A 17,665-nucleotide genomic window follows, 5' to 3' on the forward strand; every position below is an offset into this window, starting at 1 on the left:
TCCGGACGTGCAGGCTCAGCGGCCATGGCTCACGGGCCCAGCCGCTCCGCGGCATGTGGGATCTTCCCGGACCAGGGCACGAACCCATGTCCCCTGCATCGGCAGACGGATTCTCAACCACTGCGCCACCAGGGAAGCCCTCCAGCTGTTTTTATTTGTTGTTTTTAATAAACCTTGCCACTCAACAATCAAGAGATATATATTTTGGAGGAGGCTTCTTCCTGTCAAAGTAGAAAGGTCTTAGGTAATAGGAAAGGCAGATGCAATGTCCTACCATTTTCATAGTAGAGTTTACAAATGAAGGAATTTATCCAAATAGGTTTATCTTCACTGTGTAGCACCAGTAAAAATAGTGGTTTCATTAATCATTGAATGTGATGAAGCAGTTTTAAATCATTTCCTACTTAGCTCTAAAGAATTTTGTCATTTCAGGCCACATTATTATTTTCTCTGAGTAGTTTCCACTGTAAGGTTGAATACCTTTTTCTTTATTCAAGTCATCACTAAAGGTTAAGATAATCAATAGGAGTTAAAATTAGTTATATTTGGTCTTTTTTCCCTGAAAATAATGGTGAACCTATTGTCTATATTATGGATATTAGGCAGAAATGCACTTGTTTCAATCATAGCAGAAATTACATTTGGAGAATATAATTACTTGATTTCCTAGTGGTGTGAAATACTTTTTAAAAATTGTGCTTGTCTGTAACTGAAATGTTATAGAATTGTAACACTATAAGGATTATAGAGGTATATTTATTAGCTCTCTTTGAGAGTTTGAAGCACAATAATTTTCACGTAACAGTTCTTATCCAAGTGCTGCTAATCTGTCGTGCAAATAATGAAGCTGTTTGGTTGCCTATCTAGCTATTCACAAATCACTGTAATCCTTGAAATGTAGTCTTGTTGCTCATTTGTATTAAATTTTGGGTAATGTGGGTTAATACTTTAGAACAAAATCCATCAACTCAGCTCTGTGAGACAAGAAACCATTTGGATTCACTAGTTTTATATGTGTTCTCAGTAGAATTAAATTTGAAGGGGCTATTTACCACCAATGACTAAGGGGGAAAATTATATTGTCAATATCATTCGACTTGAACAACTGTGGTATTGTAAAAGTCTTATCTGTTGTGTTTCTAAATTGCTTAAGCCATACATACTCTTAAGGATGTTTTCCTATTGTGTTCCTTTTCAGCAGCCTTTTTCTGCTTTGTCTGTTATGGCTAATCTGTCATAGATTTTAGAAATTGAGAATTATCAAAACATTTTATTTTCTTGATCATCACTTTTGACTCTTGTATGATATGTGATTTGTCATAAAGGATAGCAAGCCTTTCACTACTTCAGTAAATGAATATCAGAGTAAACACTGTGATTCTGCAGAGCAGATTCAGTAGGCCCTTGTCTTTTCCAATGTTTTCTTCTGTTATATGGTGCCTACCACCTTGAGGGCTCTTAAATAGTAGAGGATGGAGAGTTAAACATTGTTTTGATGTTTATTGAATAACAAGATTACAGAATATTTGATTTTTGTTGTCAGTGTATTGAAGACATTTTTGCATTGATAAATGTTCTCTCTAGGAATGTGATTACATTCATCAGGTGTGAACTCTTGTAAATGAATTTTGTATCTTGAATTCACGTATATATTAAGTGTATCATCGATATAAAAATAAACATTATTTGCTTAAAGTTTTTGCTACTTCTTCAGAACTGTTGACAACATAAGGGCTAAACTGATAGGGTTTGCTTCTTTCAGATAATTCCTCGGTTACTTGAAAGTCTTGAGGTTGAGGATTTGATCCTATTGTTTTAGTTTGTATCTTCTACATCCTAGTCTTGGTTTTTTCCCCGCCCTCCTCCTGGTGGGACACACTGAGGGAGGGACTGTTTCAGGGGATTGGGTTGAAGCTGCTGGCCCTAGGGCTGGTGTTGGGTCTGGGCAAGAACATGTGCAACTTCAATGTGGAATGTCTCGCTTGGTTGGCATTGAGGAGTCCGGAGACCCGACGTAGGCTACCAATTTGTACTGTAACTTTGTACAAGGCGGTTTTACCTCTCTGGACTTTCTTCAGCTGTCAAAAGTTGGAGGCCCATTAGTGGCTAATGAATGTGGTGGGCTGCCGCTAGCGTGTGTTTCTAATGAAATGCAATATATCAGAGTGCACTATATAATAAGGGTATGATTCCGGAAACTCTTCTTTCAATGATACATTACGTGTCCTACAATGGGTCACAGGCATAAAACTTTAAACACCCGTTACGAAGCGCGAGTTCCCAGTACTAACGTGTGGAGCCACAGGTTCCTGCGTGAGGAAGGCCGCAGGGGCTTGCAGGGATAAGGCGGCCGTGTAGGGTGCAGACTGGGATGCAGGGAGAGGAGTGAAAAGTCTGGGTTGTGCCAGCGCAGCCACGGCCTGAGGTTTCCAAGCCACAGGCTGGCTCCACCGCAGCAATCAGTTCTTTCCGCTTTGCACCAGGCTCCTACCACTTCCCCCGCTCCGCACCGCCCCCTTTAAAAAAAAAAAAAAAAAAAAAAAAGGAAAGAAGTGTTTCAGCCACCCAGTCCTCCTACGAGGGTTTGGCCGCCTGCTGACGTGGCGGGCGGGCTTCAGGGAGAGCCCTGCCCCGCGCCCTCCAGCGGTTCCGGCCCAACCTTCACCCCGAAGCTCGCGCCGGCCCCCAGGAAGGCCGCGCTCAGGCGCATGCGCACGGTGGGACGGCCCCGCGCGCAGCCACTTCCGGCGCGCTGGTGGAAGTGCCGTTCCGGGTCGCTGCTCTGCCCGCAGGCCGGCTGTGGGGGCTGGTGACGCGGGCCGGCGTTCACGAGAGGCCCTGGAGGCGGGGCTCTGCCGGCTGCCCAGAGAGCGGCAGGTGCGCGGGCGGGGACCGGAGACACGAGCAGGCCCTCTTTCTCCCGGTGGTCTCGGAGTGCGCCCAGAGAGGCCCCGACTGCGATGCCCAAGACCCAAGGCGGGGGGGCAGTACCGGGGTGCAGAAAGGAGGAGGGTGGGGGCAGAGGCAGGCTCCTCGGCCTGGGAACCTGAAGCCTGGGGTTCCGGAATTTCCCCCCTGCGCGACCTTGGACCAGTCACTCTTCCTCTCTGGGTCTCGGTTTTCCTGCTGTCAAATGGGAGACTCATTGGTCCTTCCCTTCTTTGACAGTTCACGCACAGGCGGGTCTGGAAGGAGACTGAGTGGGATCCAAACTGCCGTGGCAGGTGGCTGGCCCCCGGGCATTAGAAAGCTGTCTTTTACCCAACTTAGCCATCCTTTTGCTCAGAGACTTTCTTAGTGCGAGTCAAGGCTCTGGGGGTCTGGCCGGGTAAACATTGTGACTGTCAGAATCAACTGAAATAAATACTGGCCCTGGGAAACCTTAATCTCGTTACAGTTGTTTTGCTCAGTGCTCCCAAGGCGAAGTGAGTTTAGCCACTTACTACAATGAGAGATTTTGTTCTTTGTGCCTTAAAGTGAAGCTCTTGGGCAAATCACAGATGCAAAGACCAGGGTGAGGGAGGGGAGACCCCTGAGGATTGTGGTAACGACAGATTTTCTCTCCCCCTCACCTTAGTCCTTCCTCCCTCCTCTTCCACTCCCCCCCGCCCCGGCCCCACAACATTTTGGCCTTACACTTGAGAGGAAATATTCAATGCATTTTATTTTTGTCTTCATGCAGGACAGAAAGCTTTGACCTCCAAGCTGTTTTAAATCTAGTAGATAAGCCAGGTGAGTAGGTGGTTTACAGACATTGAAGGTAAAACTTTTGAAGAATTGTACAGACTTAAATGGATGCTCTGAAGTGGTAAGAAGTCATTTGTACATCTTAGAGCAGAACTTAGTTATCCTCCGCAAAATATCAAAAGTTAAATTTGGACCCAGAATGTAAATGTTTCATGCCCATTAGGAGGGAAAGATGTTTGAATATCATGTAAAACATTGTGAAAAAAGAAATTGACTTGAGGTAATTTTAGTCACTCTTAAAGAAAACCACACAGCATTTCCAGGAAACATTTAAGGATATCTGACACATATACAATACAGTTGGCTGGCTTGCCTGTTTTATTAGGAAAAAAGTTGTCAACATTTTCTAGTGAACAGCTGATTCCAAACCATCTTGGAACATTAGAACATTATACCTTCTCCCTGTATTGAGTTACATGTTTTTGTCTAAACCGTAGTTGAACTAAATATTATTGGGGGAAGGATTCAGAAGCATTATGTTAATGTTTGCCGTGGGAAATTTTACTTGATGTGTTACATGCCACAGCCAATGTGGTGTAATTAAAAAAAAAAAAAAAAAGAGTAAGGACTTGAGAGTCAGAGTCCTGGGTTCAAATGCCAGCACTGCATTTAGCCACACAATCTTTGGCAGGTTACTTCACCTCCTTGAGACTGGATTTCCTTATCTGTACGTGCATCTCTAGCACCTGAGTGCTTTTCAAATGTTTAGTAATTGTGTTCTAATAAGCGTGCATGTAAACTTAGGAAACTTAATCTTGAAACCTGAAGTTTAACAAAACAACCCAGATGTGAAATTTCTCTGGTGTTTAACTTAGAGCGCTCTTTCATCTGATTTATAGATACGCTACTGCCACAAGCCTTTGGCCCACATTTCAGTGGTAATGCAGCTAGTTTGGATATCTGGAACTTTTTAGGCACCTGTCTCGGAATTCCAGGTTGCTGGCCTAACGACTGTTGTAGGGGGTTCGAGACCTGGCCGTCAGTGCAGGATAGCCGCACAGCAAAATGTTTGCAAAACTAAAGAAGAAAATTGCAGAAGAGACTGCTGTCGCTCAGAGGCCAGGAGGTGCTACTAGGATCCCACGATCAGTGAGCAAGGAATCGGTTGCCTCCATGGGAGCTGACTCAGGAGATGACTTTGTAAGTATCTTCTCTAGTTTTTAGTGTTTGGTATAGCCTCATTGTATTTTTAAAATAATATTTTAGGGAATCTTTGCAATAAACTTTTTTCTTTTTTATTATTATTTTTATAGCCGTTATATATATATATATATATATATTTTTTTTTTTGATATTTATGTATTTATTTGGCCGCTCTGGGTCTTAGTTGTGGCCCTCGGGATCTTTGTTGCGGCACGTGGGATCTTGAGTTGCAGCATGTGAACTCTCAGTTGCAGCATGTGGGCTCTAGTTCCCTGACCAGGGATCGAACCCGGGCCCCCTGCATTGGGAGCGCGGAGTCTTTAGCCACTGGACCACCAGGGAAGTCCCTCCTTTAAGTATTTTCTTTTAAAATTGCAAGATTATTTGTAGTTTATATCTGATTCTTCTTGCTCTGAGGTGCTTTTCTATTTTTTTTCTTATTTTTCATGGGTCCCTTTGCATATTCTCTACATTGTCCTCTTGTACTCTTTTTCCATCTATATACCTTGTGCATCTTTTACATTTCGTTTCTCAGAATACTTTGGCTTGTTGTGTCTGCACATATATACACTCTAAGTCATTGTTGCTTAGCGAGGTCTGTGATTTTGGTGTGGAATTAGCCAGGGAATTAGCACTATTTTAGTGGGAAAATTGATGAAGATGGCTGCATTGTGTCCCTTATTTGTAAAATACCTTTGTAGTTGGAAAGATTTGAGGATGCTGCTGTGTTAGGTAAGTGTCATGCCTTAGGATTAAAATTGGGTCGGTGGCATATGACAGGATCCTCTTAAAGTTAGATAACTTAAAAGAAGTTATTTATAATGCTTGATATATGTAAAAGAATGTATGTAAGTGTAAAGTATAAGGCATAAAAATAAAATGAAGGCTTGTTAAATCTGTCACCTATACAGAGAATTAGAACATTATCGGTACTGTCAAAGCCACTTGTTTGCTCCTTCTTGGTTCCCTTCCCTTTCCGCCCCTTCAGGTAACCTGTCCAAAAGTTTGTGTATATCAGTCCTTTGCTTTTTAAAATATCCTACCAGATACATATATATTCATAAACAATCTGTTGTTTAATGTTGCTTATTTTCAAACTTTATAAAAATGGTACACTATAGGTGGTTCATTTATTTTTACTGCTGTATAAGATTCCAGCATTTGAAAAGGACACAATTTGTCTCTGTCTTCTACTAGTGATAGATACTTGAGTTGTTTCCATGGTCAGATGAGTCGACCTCCTCCTTTTTTATACTACCTGTTCAGGTCAGATTACATGGCAGAAGCTATTAGGTTATTGGGATGGAACAGTAGATGACCAGATCTAAATTATCATTGGCTCCTGTATTTAACAGGGAATATAAATGCACGTTTGATCACCAGGCTGAAGGACATAGTTTTAATGCTGAGTTCTGTGGCAGAAGTACTTGCTTTGCCTTCACGCTGACTTGCTAAATGAAGTCTCTCATCTTGAATGTATTCCAGATATGGAGATTGGCCTGAATTCAGGAAATACTTTGCTGTGTGACTTCTAAAGTTATCTGTTTGAACTTATTTATGTATACATTCTGATCTTCACTCCCTATCTCCAGACCTTTATATCCCATTGCATATATTTCTCCAACCAGGTGCCTTTCCTCTGGTATCTCAAATTCTAACATGAACAAAACTGAATTCATTAACTCCATTTCCACATGTGCACCTTCATCCCCCAAGTCACCAGCAAGAAACCTTGGAGACATTTTAGACTCTTTGCTTCTTCACTTCTTGGTGTCTAATTAGTCAGCAAGTATTTTGGCTTCCATCTCCTGACTCAAACTTAACCTTTGTACTCCATTTACTAGTAGTACATTTTACTTCCATTTTATTTCAGGCTGTCTTTCTTTTGTGGACAAATGTGGTAGCCTATCTGGGCCCTCTGGCTCCAATAACTCCCCAAAGCGGACCTGTTCATGTCTCTCCAATGCCTAAAACTCCTCAGTGGCTTCCGCATCATCTGCAGGATGAAGTGCAAAGTCATTATTATAGTATAATGGTAAACCCCTGTGGTCTTGTCACAGCTAACCCATCCTACCTTTATCTCATTCTACTTTCCTATACCCTGTACTCCAGCCATATTGAACTTAATGTACTTTATGGAATGGACAACTTTCCATCATGCCTACAAATGTTTGCATATGCTGTCTCCTTTCTCTGGAATTTCTCCTGTGTCCTCCTCTCACTTCTGAATTCCTCTGACATACTTTTGTGCATCCTTCAAGACTTGGCTCACATGTTACTTCCAGGAAGCCCCCTTGACCCGACCTGCCCATCTCACCCCCTCTACTCTTTATCCCTACTGGCTGAATTTGGTCCCTTGTCTCCTATATCCTCTGTAATATCACCTGTTACACTGCATTGTTGTTGATGATTTGCTTGTTTGTCTCTCCCACTAAACTGGGAGCTTCATGAGAGGCAGTAGAGTAACAGGAACTCAGGCCAGCTTATGGAGGCAGACTTGGATTTGATTCCTCTTTCATCGTTATTGTGTGACCTTGGGCAAATTTTTTGTCACTTTTCTATGCCTTAATTTCCACATCTATAAAATGGAGATAGGAACTATACCTGTCTTTATTAAAGTATGTGTGTTGGGGCAGGACGGGCAGGCAAGGTTCTCCCCGAGGTTCGATTATTCATTAGAAGAACTCACAGGACTCAGCATATAGTTTTACTCACTGCTATCATTTATCACAGTCAAAACATTTACGAAAAAGCAAACTTAGCAAAGGGAAAAGGTGCATGAACAAAGTCTTGAGGAAACCAGGCACAGGCTTCCAAGAGTCCTCTCCCAGTGGAGTTGCATAGGGCACACTTATTTCCCTCAGCAAGGAATTGTGACAACACAGGATAAAATGTTGTCTATCAAGGAAGCTCATTAGAGACTCAGTGCCCAGGAATTTTACTGGAGGCTAGTCATATAGGCACCCTCTGCCTAGCATTTACCAAAATTCCAGATTCCCAGAATGAAAACAGGTGTTCAGCATAAACCATATTTTTGGCACAATTAGTTTAGGTACAGTGAGCCATTCTTATCAGGAATGGTGAGAACCCGTGTAAAATCTAAGTTCCCACAGGCCAGCCAAGGGCTCGCCTTACAAGCAGGCCTTGCCAAGGATAGCAGTCTCAGGCCTGGGATGTTAACTCTTTTCTGCATAGTATGTAAAACACTTAGTATAGTGCCTGGCTCTTAATAAGCACTTCGTAATTCATAGCTGCCGCAGCTGCTGCTGTTTTAGATCGGGACTCCGTTTCACCACTGTTCCCAGTGCTTAGCACAGTGCTAAGAATAGATGTCTCACTGACAGTAATAATCATAACTTGTACTACTAACAGATGACACGTATTAAAGCTAATTACGTGCCAGGCTGTGTTTTCAAGACCTGACAAGTATTGATTTATTTAATCCTCATCACAGCTTTGTGACGGTAGATTATGTTTGGTTTTTTTTGTTTGTTTGTTTTTTGTTTTTTTTTTGCGGGCCTCTCACTGTTGTGGCCTCTCCCATTGCGGAGCACAGGCTCCGGACGCGCAGGCTCAGCGGCCATGACTCACAGGCCCAGCCGCTCAGCGGCATGTGGGATCTTCCCGGACCGGGGCACGAACCCGTGTCCCCTGCATCGGCAGGCGGATTCTCAACCACTGCGCCACCAGGGAAGCCCTGTAGATTATGTTTGTTATCACATTTTACATGTGACGAAACCAGTGCACAGAGAGGTTAAGTAATTGGCCCAAGTTCTTGTAGTTTGTAAGTGGTGAAGATGGGATTTTAACCTGGGCCTTCCGCCTCCTGAGACTCCCTTTTAACTATACCCTCCATAATGGATGAGTAAGTGGCTCAGTGGGTAAATGAATGTTTAAAATGAGTTGTTCAACCACCTTTAAATACATTTTGGCAGTAAATGGGGAAGACTGAAGACGGATATTATATACTATTATTTTTAATTTTGTTAGGTATAATAATGGTATTGTGGCTATAAAGGAAAATGTCCTTATATTTTAGAAATGTTTATCAAAATATTTAGGATGAAATGTCAATGTCTGCTATTTAAAGTACTATAGTAGAATAAAAATTGATGAAGCAGATATGGGAAAAATCAGCAGTTGTTAAAATAGAGAGAGAGTGTTCATTAAACCACCCTCCTTACTCTTCTGTATTTTTAAAATTTTATAATCAAAAGTAGAAAGATAAAGTGATTTATTCATTAGCAGTAGTAAGCAGTCCCAAAGTAGTAGTAGTGCACATAAGTTTTAAAGTAATCTAAATTATTGGGAAAATTTGATGTCTCATTAATATAGTGATTTACTGAATGTATATTATCTGCTTAAGTTTTTGATGCATTTTAGAGCTATAGATTGATATCCCTTTGTTTTATAGATGAAGATACTGAAACTTTATCAATGTCAGTGATAGATTCTTCATCACAGACCAACCAGCCTTTGATCCCTTGATAAAGAACCTTCTTCCCTTTACCTCAGGATTTTACCTTTGGAAAAATAAAGTGATTTACTTTTTCATCTGAAAATATATTTTTTTGTATTATGTACTTGGTGTAATATGATCATAATGGATTTATTTGTTTACCACGGTGTATTCCAGTAGTGTGTGCACATGTGCACACACACACACACAATTTATTTGTTTTGCATCTTGTATCTCCTCACATTATAGATGGAGGTAGTGTTGCTTCTACTTTATAGTTAGAGAAACTTTTCAGTTATCACTTAAAGTGTAACCAAACCTAAAATAAGAGTTGTTGCTTTCTGATTGAATATGGTGGTCTCACGCTGCTGAAAACCCAGGTATGAATACAACCTCTTATATCTGTCTCAACAGGCATCTGATGGAAGCAGCTCCAGAGAAGATCTTTCTTCCCAGCTTTTGAGAAGGAATGAGCAGATACGGAAATTAGAGGCCAGGCTTTCTGGTATGTCTAAGAACTCATAAGAAGCAAAGAAAGGAAATTTGCCTTGCCTGACCCTCTTTGCCTATAAAAAAGCCAACTAGCATAACCTTACAGTTATTTTGACATATTTTGATATTCTCAGTCAAAAAGGAGCAACTTGTACCCCCTTTAATCCCTTCTTTTGTTAGTGTACTGAGTAGTGTAAATTCAAAACTGAGTTTTAAAGTTAAAAAAAAAAAAACTTAACGTTTTTCTGCTCCTGAGATTTCTAGCCGTGGTTATAAAAGGTATTAAAAGTATATGTAGATTTAACTGTCTTTCACCCACTAGCCTAGCTTGCTTTCAGGTGGAGAGGGTTAGGAGATAGCATTTTTAGGGAATGGCCAACAGATGTTGGATTCTTCAGCACCAGACAGGGTTTGGTGCTACGTTGCCACTTGATACAGATACATATCACCTGTGTAATGTCGTTCTGGGTCTTTGGGCTACATTTCAATGGTATTTCTAACTTCAGCACCTGTATAGAAGCTATAACTCTCATTATGTCTTTTATGTGCAGTTTACGATTTACACAACTCCTATTATAATCTTTGCCTGAGCAGGGCATATTTGTGATAGAGTTGTGAGTTCTTATTTTGGTTTCTGCCAGTAGATGCATTTTGAAAGCTTCAGCCTGTGAAGTGGTAAATGGCTTCTGTGTTTGTTTTTGTCCTTTGGCCTTATGCCCGTTTTGCTGGAATGAAAGCAACAGACTACAAAATTCACCAAGTTGTATGTGAAATATTTGTGTTTGTGTAGTTATCAAAGGTACATAGTATAACTCACAGCTCCTAGTTAGTCCATTATCTCATTTTGTTCTCGCTCTAGCCTAACAAGACTTAGTGAGATTAAGGTCACAGAGGTAGTAGGTGGTAGAGCTGGAATCCAAACCACTACAGTCTGCTTTAAACTCAATTGTTATTATCCTGTTACCCCTACCTGTAAGTAATATCAGTAACAGAGGTGAAGTAACTTCATATTTGTTCAGTGTTGGGGAGAAAGCTCTAAGGTAATACGGATCTTCCCTAAATGATTTGGGCTTGACTGATGTTAGAGGAGGGACAGGGAAGAGGACTAACATTTATTAAGCCCACTATGTCCTGAGTATTTACCTGCAGGCTCAGTATGAATAATAACAACAACCACAGTATCAGCTACCCTTTATTGAGCATTGTGTGCAACGTGCTTAAAGCACTTAGTTTATTTTATAATTAAGGCATATAGAACATTTAGTTTATTATCTAATACATCCTTTGAGGTAGATAAATTAATATCATCATTTCATAAATGAAGAAACTAATACTTAGGATCAATAATTTGCTTAAGGTCTCTCAGCTAAGGACTGACAGAGTTGGGATTTGAACTAAAGCCTGTCTACTTTTCCACTATACCATACTCTCTTCTTTGGCTACCAAGGTAATTAATTCTGACTTTCACCTTTAATATGTCATAGGCAGCTCAGTTCTGTGTAGAAAGGAAGTTGACTTTTCTAGAGAATTAAGTACTTTTATTGCAAAGGCAATATTGTGGTAAGATGTTTGCTATTGCCCTGTCACTCAGTTGTATGGACTGTAAGTGAGCTGTTCAGTGAATTCCCTTTGATTTATCCTATTGCTAAGACTGGAAAGGAAGGTGAAAACTGAGATTTGAAATTAAGTAATGAGATAATAGTGGTTTTCATGGCAGGGCATTTCTGATGACCAGACCAGGCCCAGTTCTTGTTCTCTCTCAAGGCTAAGCAAATCTGCCTGTTTGTAGTCACCATTTACACTGTGGGTGGTTTGTACTATACCTGTTTGCCTGTGTTGTTCATTGTTAATGGGAGGCTGTCTGCCCAGCTTTCCTTAACAGGAATGGTTTTCAGGTTGAGAAAATCATCATCATTTTCATTCATTTTTTTTTTGTTTAATTAACTTCCTTTCCTGATGTTTGTCCATTCCTGGTATGTGCGTCACCCTCCTCACCCAAGACTATGCTGAACAGGTCCGAAACTTGCAGAAGATAAAAGAGAAGCTTGAAATTGCATTAGAAAAACACCAGGATTGTACGTATTTTTTTTCCTGCTTTTTTCAATCTTTCCAGGGTTTAGTTTTTTGAAATGAAACAATAGCATATGGTTAAGTTTGTCCTTCATCATAGCCCAAATCTTTATTTTATAAGTAGTATACTTCTTAATCAAGTTGATATAACATTTATCTGATAGTTACAAGCATACAGTTCATCCTTATGTTGCCTTATAGGCATGCTTCTTAGGAGAAGGTTATTATGCATCTCATCCAGTTGACTGGTTTATTGGCTGCCCTTAGTTTTTAGTAAAATCAAGTGCCTGGTCCTTGGGCCTACATTAAGAAACTTTGGTTCTAGCCATAGCTTCATTGCTGCTTTGCTCAATAACTGGGGGAATTCTCTATCTGTCATCACTCCTCTAACAATAGAACATACATTTTGTTTAGTTTACCCTAAATCATATGTTCTCCTTTGGGTTCAATCCAAGAAAGATGCTAACAGAAGTAGAAAGTTATTTTTTGTTGATATAATATATACTAAAACATTTTTTAAGGAAAGTAAAGTGGAAGAAAGGGGTTTTTTTGTTTTGCTTTGTTTTGACTTTTTGTTTTAATTCTGATAAAGTAGTAGTAGCCATCACTTAGCAATAACATTGGTGTTTTCTGGCAACCTACCTAACTCAGTGTTCTATCACTGTATCATTTAAAAAGTTACCCTTTGGCATCTTCCTAAATGTATATACTTGACTATAACAAAAAACCAAGAACAATTGGAAACAAGCTAAAACAAAACTGTGTTCTATTACTAAGGGCAAAAGATTCTGGGAAAGTCAAGATGGGTCAGGTTTTTCCCAGTCTCATAATCCACTCTGTGACCTTGGCCTTTTTTGTTAGGTGACAGTTGTAAAGTAATCACATGGGCTATTTGACATGCTGTTTCTGAAATATCTCCATATCTCAAATAGAGCCTCTTTGTTAACAGCTTCCATGCGGAAATTTCAAGAGCAGAATGAGACATTCCAAGCCAACAGAGCCAAAATGGCAGAAGGACTGGCTTTGGCATTAGCCAGAAAGGACCAGGTATTTCATATGTGGCACTGACCAAGGCTGGTGGAAAGACTTCACTTAGTGACATGATTTCAAAAATCATGCCATAAACCTGGTAGAAGATATTTACAACCCAGGAGAAAAGGAATGCTATATAAGTTCTTTGAGATTTCATTTGGCCTTAGGGTGGGAAATTATTAAGGAACTTACAGTTATAATCATGAAATTTGTCCATAATATGAGAGTATCATTTTCCAAACTGTATAACTTTGTAAAATGGAGAGGAAAGTAGTGTGTCTGTTAAGTCTGGTGGTGAGCCCCAAGATAAGGAAAAAGGTCTCTGCCCTCCAAAAACCTGTCTGAAAGCCTAGTCCCAAAACACTTGCCTTTATAGTGGAGAAGATGCTATCAAGCTAGTGATCATCCATGGAGTACCTAGTTCTTACAACCTCTGTCCCAAGTTTCTTCATCCCCAGCCAACTAGACTGAGAGGAACTTCTGTAATCTCAGTAGAACCATCCATTGAAAGGTGCTGATTGAATGACAATAAGAAAGTAATACTGTTACTGGCTGTTACGATAATTATAAAGTATATTTTGTTCAATGGCATTTTAAACTTAAGATAAGCATCAAAATACTGTAATGATAATTCTGATTTATTAAGACAGGGTCAATTTATTATATTACATTTCACTTTAAGAAAATACATTATTTCATCTGCAGTAGGTGGGGTGGTTGGTTGACTTGTTTTACAGTGTGTATTAGTCATGTCAGATGTTTACTAGCCAGAAAAAAAAACATTATTCACCAATAATTAGTGAATAACTGTGATATGAATGTATATAAATGAAGAGATAATCTAAAATTGGTGGACTCTGATTGTAGGCAGTTGGGATATAGCTTCTTGTACCAGTGGTTATTTTTTCCCCCCTTCTGTGATTGGTGAATAAGGGGCATAATCCCTTCTCCTTTAACTTTTATCAGTTGGCATAAAAGATATAGGTAAAGTGAAAATGAGAAGGAAAATAATGTTCGGGGGCTGCTGAAGACAACCCCTGCCCCCCACCTGTTTTTCAGTAAATTTATTTTTATATAGCAGTGTGGAATTACCAACACAGCTGGTCCAAGCTACCCACTCCCTAGAAATAATAATAGTACTCATAGAAAAACACTCAGGAATAAGCTGAAAGCTGCCTCAGAACATCAGATACAGCCTTGTTTGGGTGCTCTGCTTAGTAAAAATTTGCAGGCTTATATATGTGATTTAGAATTTTATATAAAGTTCATTTTCTTTTCCTTTTAGGACTCTTGACTTTCTTTATATCTGCTGTTTTGTTTGGTTGATTGGTTGCTTTGGGTGGAGAGGGTTATTTTGTTTTCTTAAGATCTTGATATTATTGATACTCTTCCCTGGAAACTGTACTTTTTTATTGTTTTGTTTTAGGAATGGTCAGAAAAAATGGATCAGCTTGAAAAGGTTAGTTCATCTTTGTTTTTGTCTCATTGTGAATGTTGGCCTCTTCTCTGGGGCTTGGAAAATGATTTCTCCAGTACCTAGTACACTGATGGCTATACCACCTCTTGGAAGCAGGGCACTGGGTGATTAGACACTGACTTAGAAAGCTCATGTCTTCCTTTTTCTTGGTGGGTGTACTGGATATCTTTTGTTTGCCCCTCCAGATATACTCTCTGCCCCCTCTCCTACCTTTCTCTGTGTATCTGAAGGCTGATAGGGAATGCATCAGCAGGTCTCCATCGCCCTCTGGCTTCTAATTCAGTGTGCCAGTGGGGCGCACAGAAAGAACTATGTGTGGAAGAGTGTGGTCGGGAAGTTTACTCCCCCAGCCGTGTCCCTGTGAGATCAGCCCTTCAGTTCGGTTGCATCCCATGGCCAGAGGTCACAGCTTCAGCTGGACCTTGGGTTCACCCTCTGATAAAGTTCCTCTTTCTGTGTTTCTTGTAACCTACTTATCCCTTTGCGCCTTTATGCCCAAGTGTTACTAACACATCACCTCTTTTGGGTTTTCTTACCCCACCCACAGCTTTGTAAAGTCCCTTTATTAGACTGTCTGCAGAATATCTGCTTTGAGTCTGTTTCCTGCTGGGGCCCTGATTGACACAGTGGTAACATTAGGAATAATTTTTGAGGATGCAGTGGGGAAGGAGGGCATTTCTGAAGGCTCAGCATTGAGTAGATAAGAGAACCTCTTAGCTAGACACAGATGAGGAGAATTGATTATTCCAGCACCATAGCTTGTGTAACACTGTGTAGGTGCCTTATGTAATGTATTCCTGGCTCCCAGACATGAACAGGAAGATGAAATTTCACACCTACAATTAGAAACACATTTTAATTTAAAATAATCAATAGTCAATTTGCTCAGCCCACATTATGTGCTGCTTCCTAATTCATTCCTTGTTTTCATTGAGTATTCCTAAGTTACTCTTTATGGTAGAAAATTATTTCTTTTCTTTTCCTTTTTCTTTTTTTTTTTTTGCCACACCATGTGGCATGCAGGATCTTAGTTCCCCCAACCAGGGATCGAACCCGTGCCTCCTGCATTGGGAGCACAGAGTCCTAACCGCTGGACCACCAGGGAAGTCCAGAAAATTATTTCTTAGATTGATATATTCAGTTGTAAAATATATTTACTGTTAATTTTATTAAACAGATGAGTTTTATTATTGCTGCATTCTTGGGATGAAACACCAAGTTAAACCAGCGATTTTCTTTGTATGTTCTGTAGAAATCTGATTACCCAAGCTATCAGAATGCCTTAACGTGTTTACATAAGGAAAGAATTACAGAAAAGTCAAGCTATGTCCCAAAGAAACTTGTGCTTAAAAAATATATATCTAAACATGGTGTTAATTATGGTCTTCTTAAATATGAAGGTATGGGTTAGGTTAAAGTTTTCTTGTCTTGAAAGAAACTCTTAAGATTGTAGCAGTTGAATTCTCATTGGACAATTTTTCATCTTTTAAAATTACAGTAAAGGGGGAATCCATATACGACTGAACTAAATAAAATCTACATCAGTTCACTAAGAGCTTTTCTCTCTATCCCCCCACCCTACCACAGGAGAGGTTGGGAAATATTTTACACCAGGAAAGAGTAATGAGGCATCTATGTAGGTCTTTTAAGCCAGTGATTTTTGGAAGTGTTATTTTTAGACTGTTTCCATTTCTTTTTTTAAATTAAAATAAATTTTTTTATACAGCAAGTTCTTTTTTTATTTTTTTAAACTTATTTTTTATACAGAAGTCCTTATTAGTTATCCTTTTTATATATATTAGTGTATATATGTCAATCCCAATCTCTCAGTCCCACCACCCCTCCCCCCCATTTTAATTTCTTTTTAATCAAGAATTGGAAACTGCAACAACAGGGTTTGTCCTGAAGAGAATCCATCTCGGGAAGCTATTATTTAGTAAATTGTAACCTGACACCAGTCAAGTCTAATTTTTGTTGACTTGCTATCTGAACTTACTAACCAAAATTAGTTCTACTTAAATGCATCTAATTTTTTAAGAGCATCCAGTCTTGTTCCAGTTATTCATGTTATTCAGCCAGTTCAGTATGTCATTGAGATAGACACGTAAAATGGATATCTGGAATTGCTAATCAAACTTAAGCACTGTTCAAGTGTTAAGTGATTGTTGCTCTCGTTCCCCTTTTCACAACTATCATTTAAAATATATTTATTTCTAACTTAAAGAATTTATAGATAATTTTGTACATAATTACTGTAAAGCTTCACATTATCAATGTATTATTGCTACTGACAAGAAATTGTCCAGATTTTCCTTTATTAAGAATTCTGCTTATATAATACAGATTTCTAATGTCCTAGTTGCCTGAGCTGATATCTTCTTTTGCATAGGATAAAAGATTTCTGACAGCTCAGTTACAGGAAATGAAGAACCAGAGTTTGAATCTTTTCCAAAGGAGAGATGAAATGGATGAATTAGAGGGGTTCCAGCAGCAGGAACTAAGTAAAGTAAAGCACATGGTACGTGTTTTTGTTTTAGAAGCTAAATCCTGAATAGATGATTAGTTACTCTGATTTTGCTAGTCATCACTCTCTAACTGCTGAAAAGCTTACCTTAGCTGTCTTTGATATTAATCATATTTGTATGTTTTTCATTTTGTTAAAGTGGAAAAGTTCTGTTTGAAATGTATTTCCTTTTTCTTTTTAAACTACTGGGCATATGAGACCCCTTCTAAGCTCACAAAAATGTTAGGAAAGCTTGTCTTATTGGTCCAGATTTTTTTGTAATTTATCTATTTACTTATTTATTTATTTCTGGCTCCATTGGGTCTTCGTTGCTGCGCGCGGGCTTTCTCTAGTTGTGGCGAGCGGGGGCTACTCTTCGTTGTGGTACGCGGACTTCTCATTGCGGTGGCTTCTCTTGTTGCAGAGCATGGGCTCTAGGTGTGTGGGCTTCAGTAGTTGTGGCTTGCAGGCTCTAGAGTGCAGGCTCAGTAGTTGTGGCTCATGGGCTTAGTTGCTCTGCAGCACGTGGGGTCTTCCCAGACCAGGGATCGAACCCCTGTCTCCTGCATTGGCAGGCGGATTCTTAACCACTGCACCACCAGGGAAGTCCCAGATTTTATTTTTAATTAATTTATTTTATTTTTATTATTTTTGGCTGTGTTGGGTCTTAGTTGCGGCACGCGGGATCTTCATTGTGACATGTGGGCTTCTCTCTAGTTGTGATGTGCGGGCTCCAAATCGC

The 17,665-nt window shown here is 39.8% G+C and overlaps 1 protein-coding gene across 7 annotated transcripts in view; it reads left to right on the forward strand.

Annotated features, from left to right (window-relative positions):
* The first annotated feature begins 2,702 nt into the window (after positions 1–2,702).
* GOLGA1 (golgin A1) overlaps positions 2,703–17,665 on the forward strand; it is a 62,732-nt gene continuing 47,769 nt past the window's right edge. For 4 of the 7 annotated variants that reach the window (XM_067040744.1, XM_067040742.1, XM_059073059.2 and 1 more), the window contains exons 1-8: positions 2,703–2,877; positions 3,683–3,732; positions 4,587–4,887; positions 9,764–9,854; positions 11,842–11,916; positions 12,861–12,958; positions 14,370–14,402; positions 16,810–16,938. In XM_067040744.1, coding sequence (XP_066896845.1) covers positions 4,753–4,887; positions 9,764–9,854; positions 11,842–11,916; positions 12,861–12,958; positions 14,370–14,402; positions 16,810–16,938 — 561 coding nt within the window. In that variant the 5' untranslated portion in view covers positions 2,703–2,877; positions 3,683–3,732; positions 4,587–4,752. Of the gene's footprint in view, positions 3,225–3,682; positions 3,733–4,586; positions 4,888–9,763; positions 9,855–11,198; positions 11,289–11,841; positions 11,917–12,860; positions 12,959–14,369; positions 14,403–16,809; positions 16,939–17,665 lie in introns of all 7 variants that reach the window. The other 3 variants (XM_067040745.1, XM_067040746.1, XM_067040743.1) reach the window with 3 other exon arrangements.

The sequence above is a fragment of the Kogia breviceps genome, chromosome 8 (assembly GCF_026419965.1).
Source record: "Kogia breviceps isolate mKogBre1 chromosome 8, mKogBre1 haplotype 1, whole genome shotgun sequence".
NCBI classification, from domain to species: Eukaryota; Metazoa; Chordata; class Mammalia; order Artiodactyla; family Physeteridae; genus Kogia; species Kogia breviceps.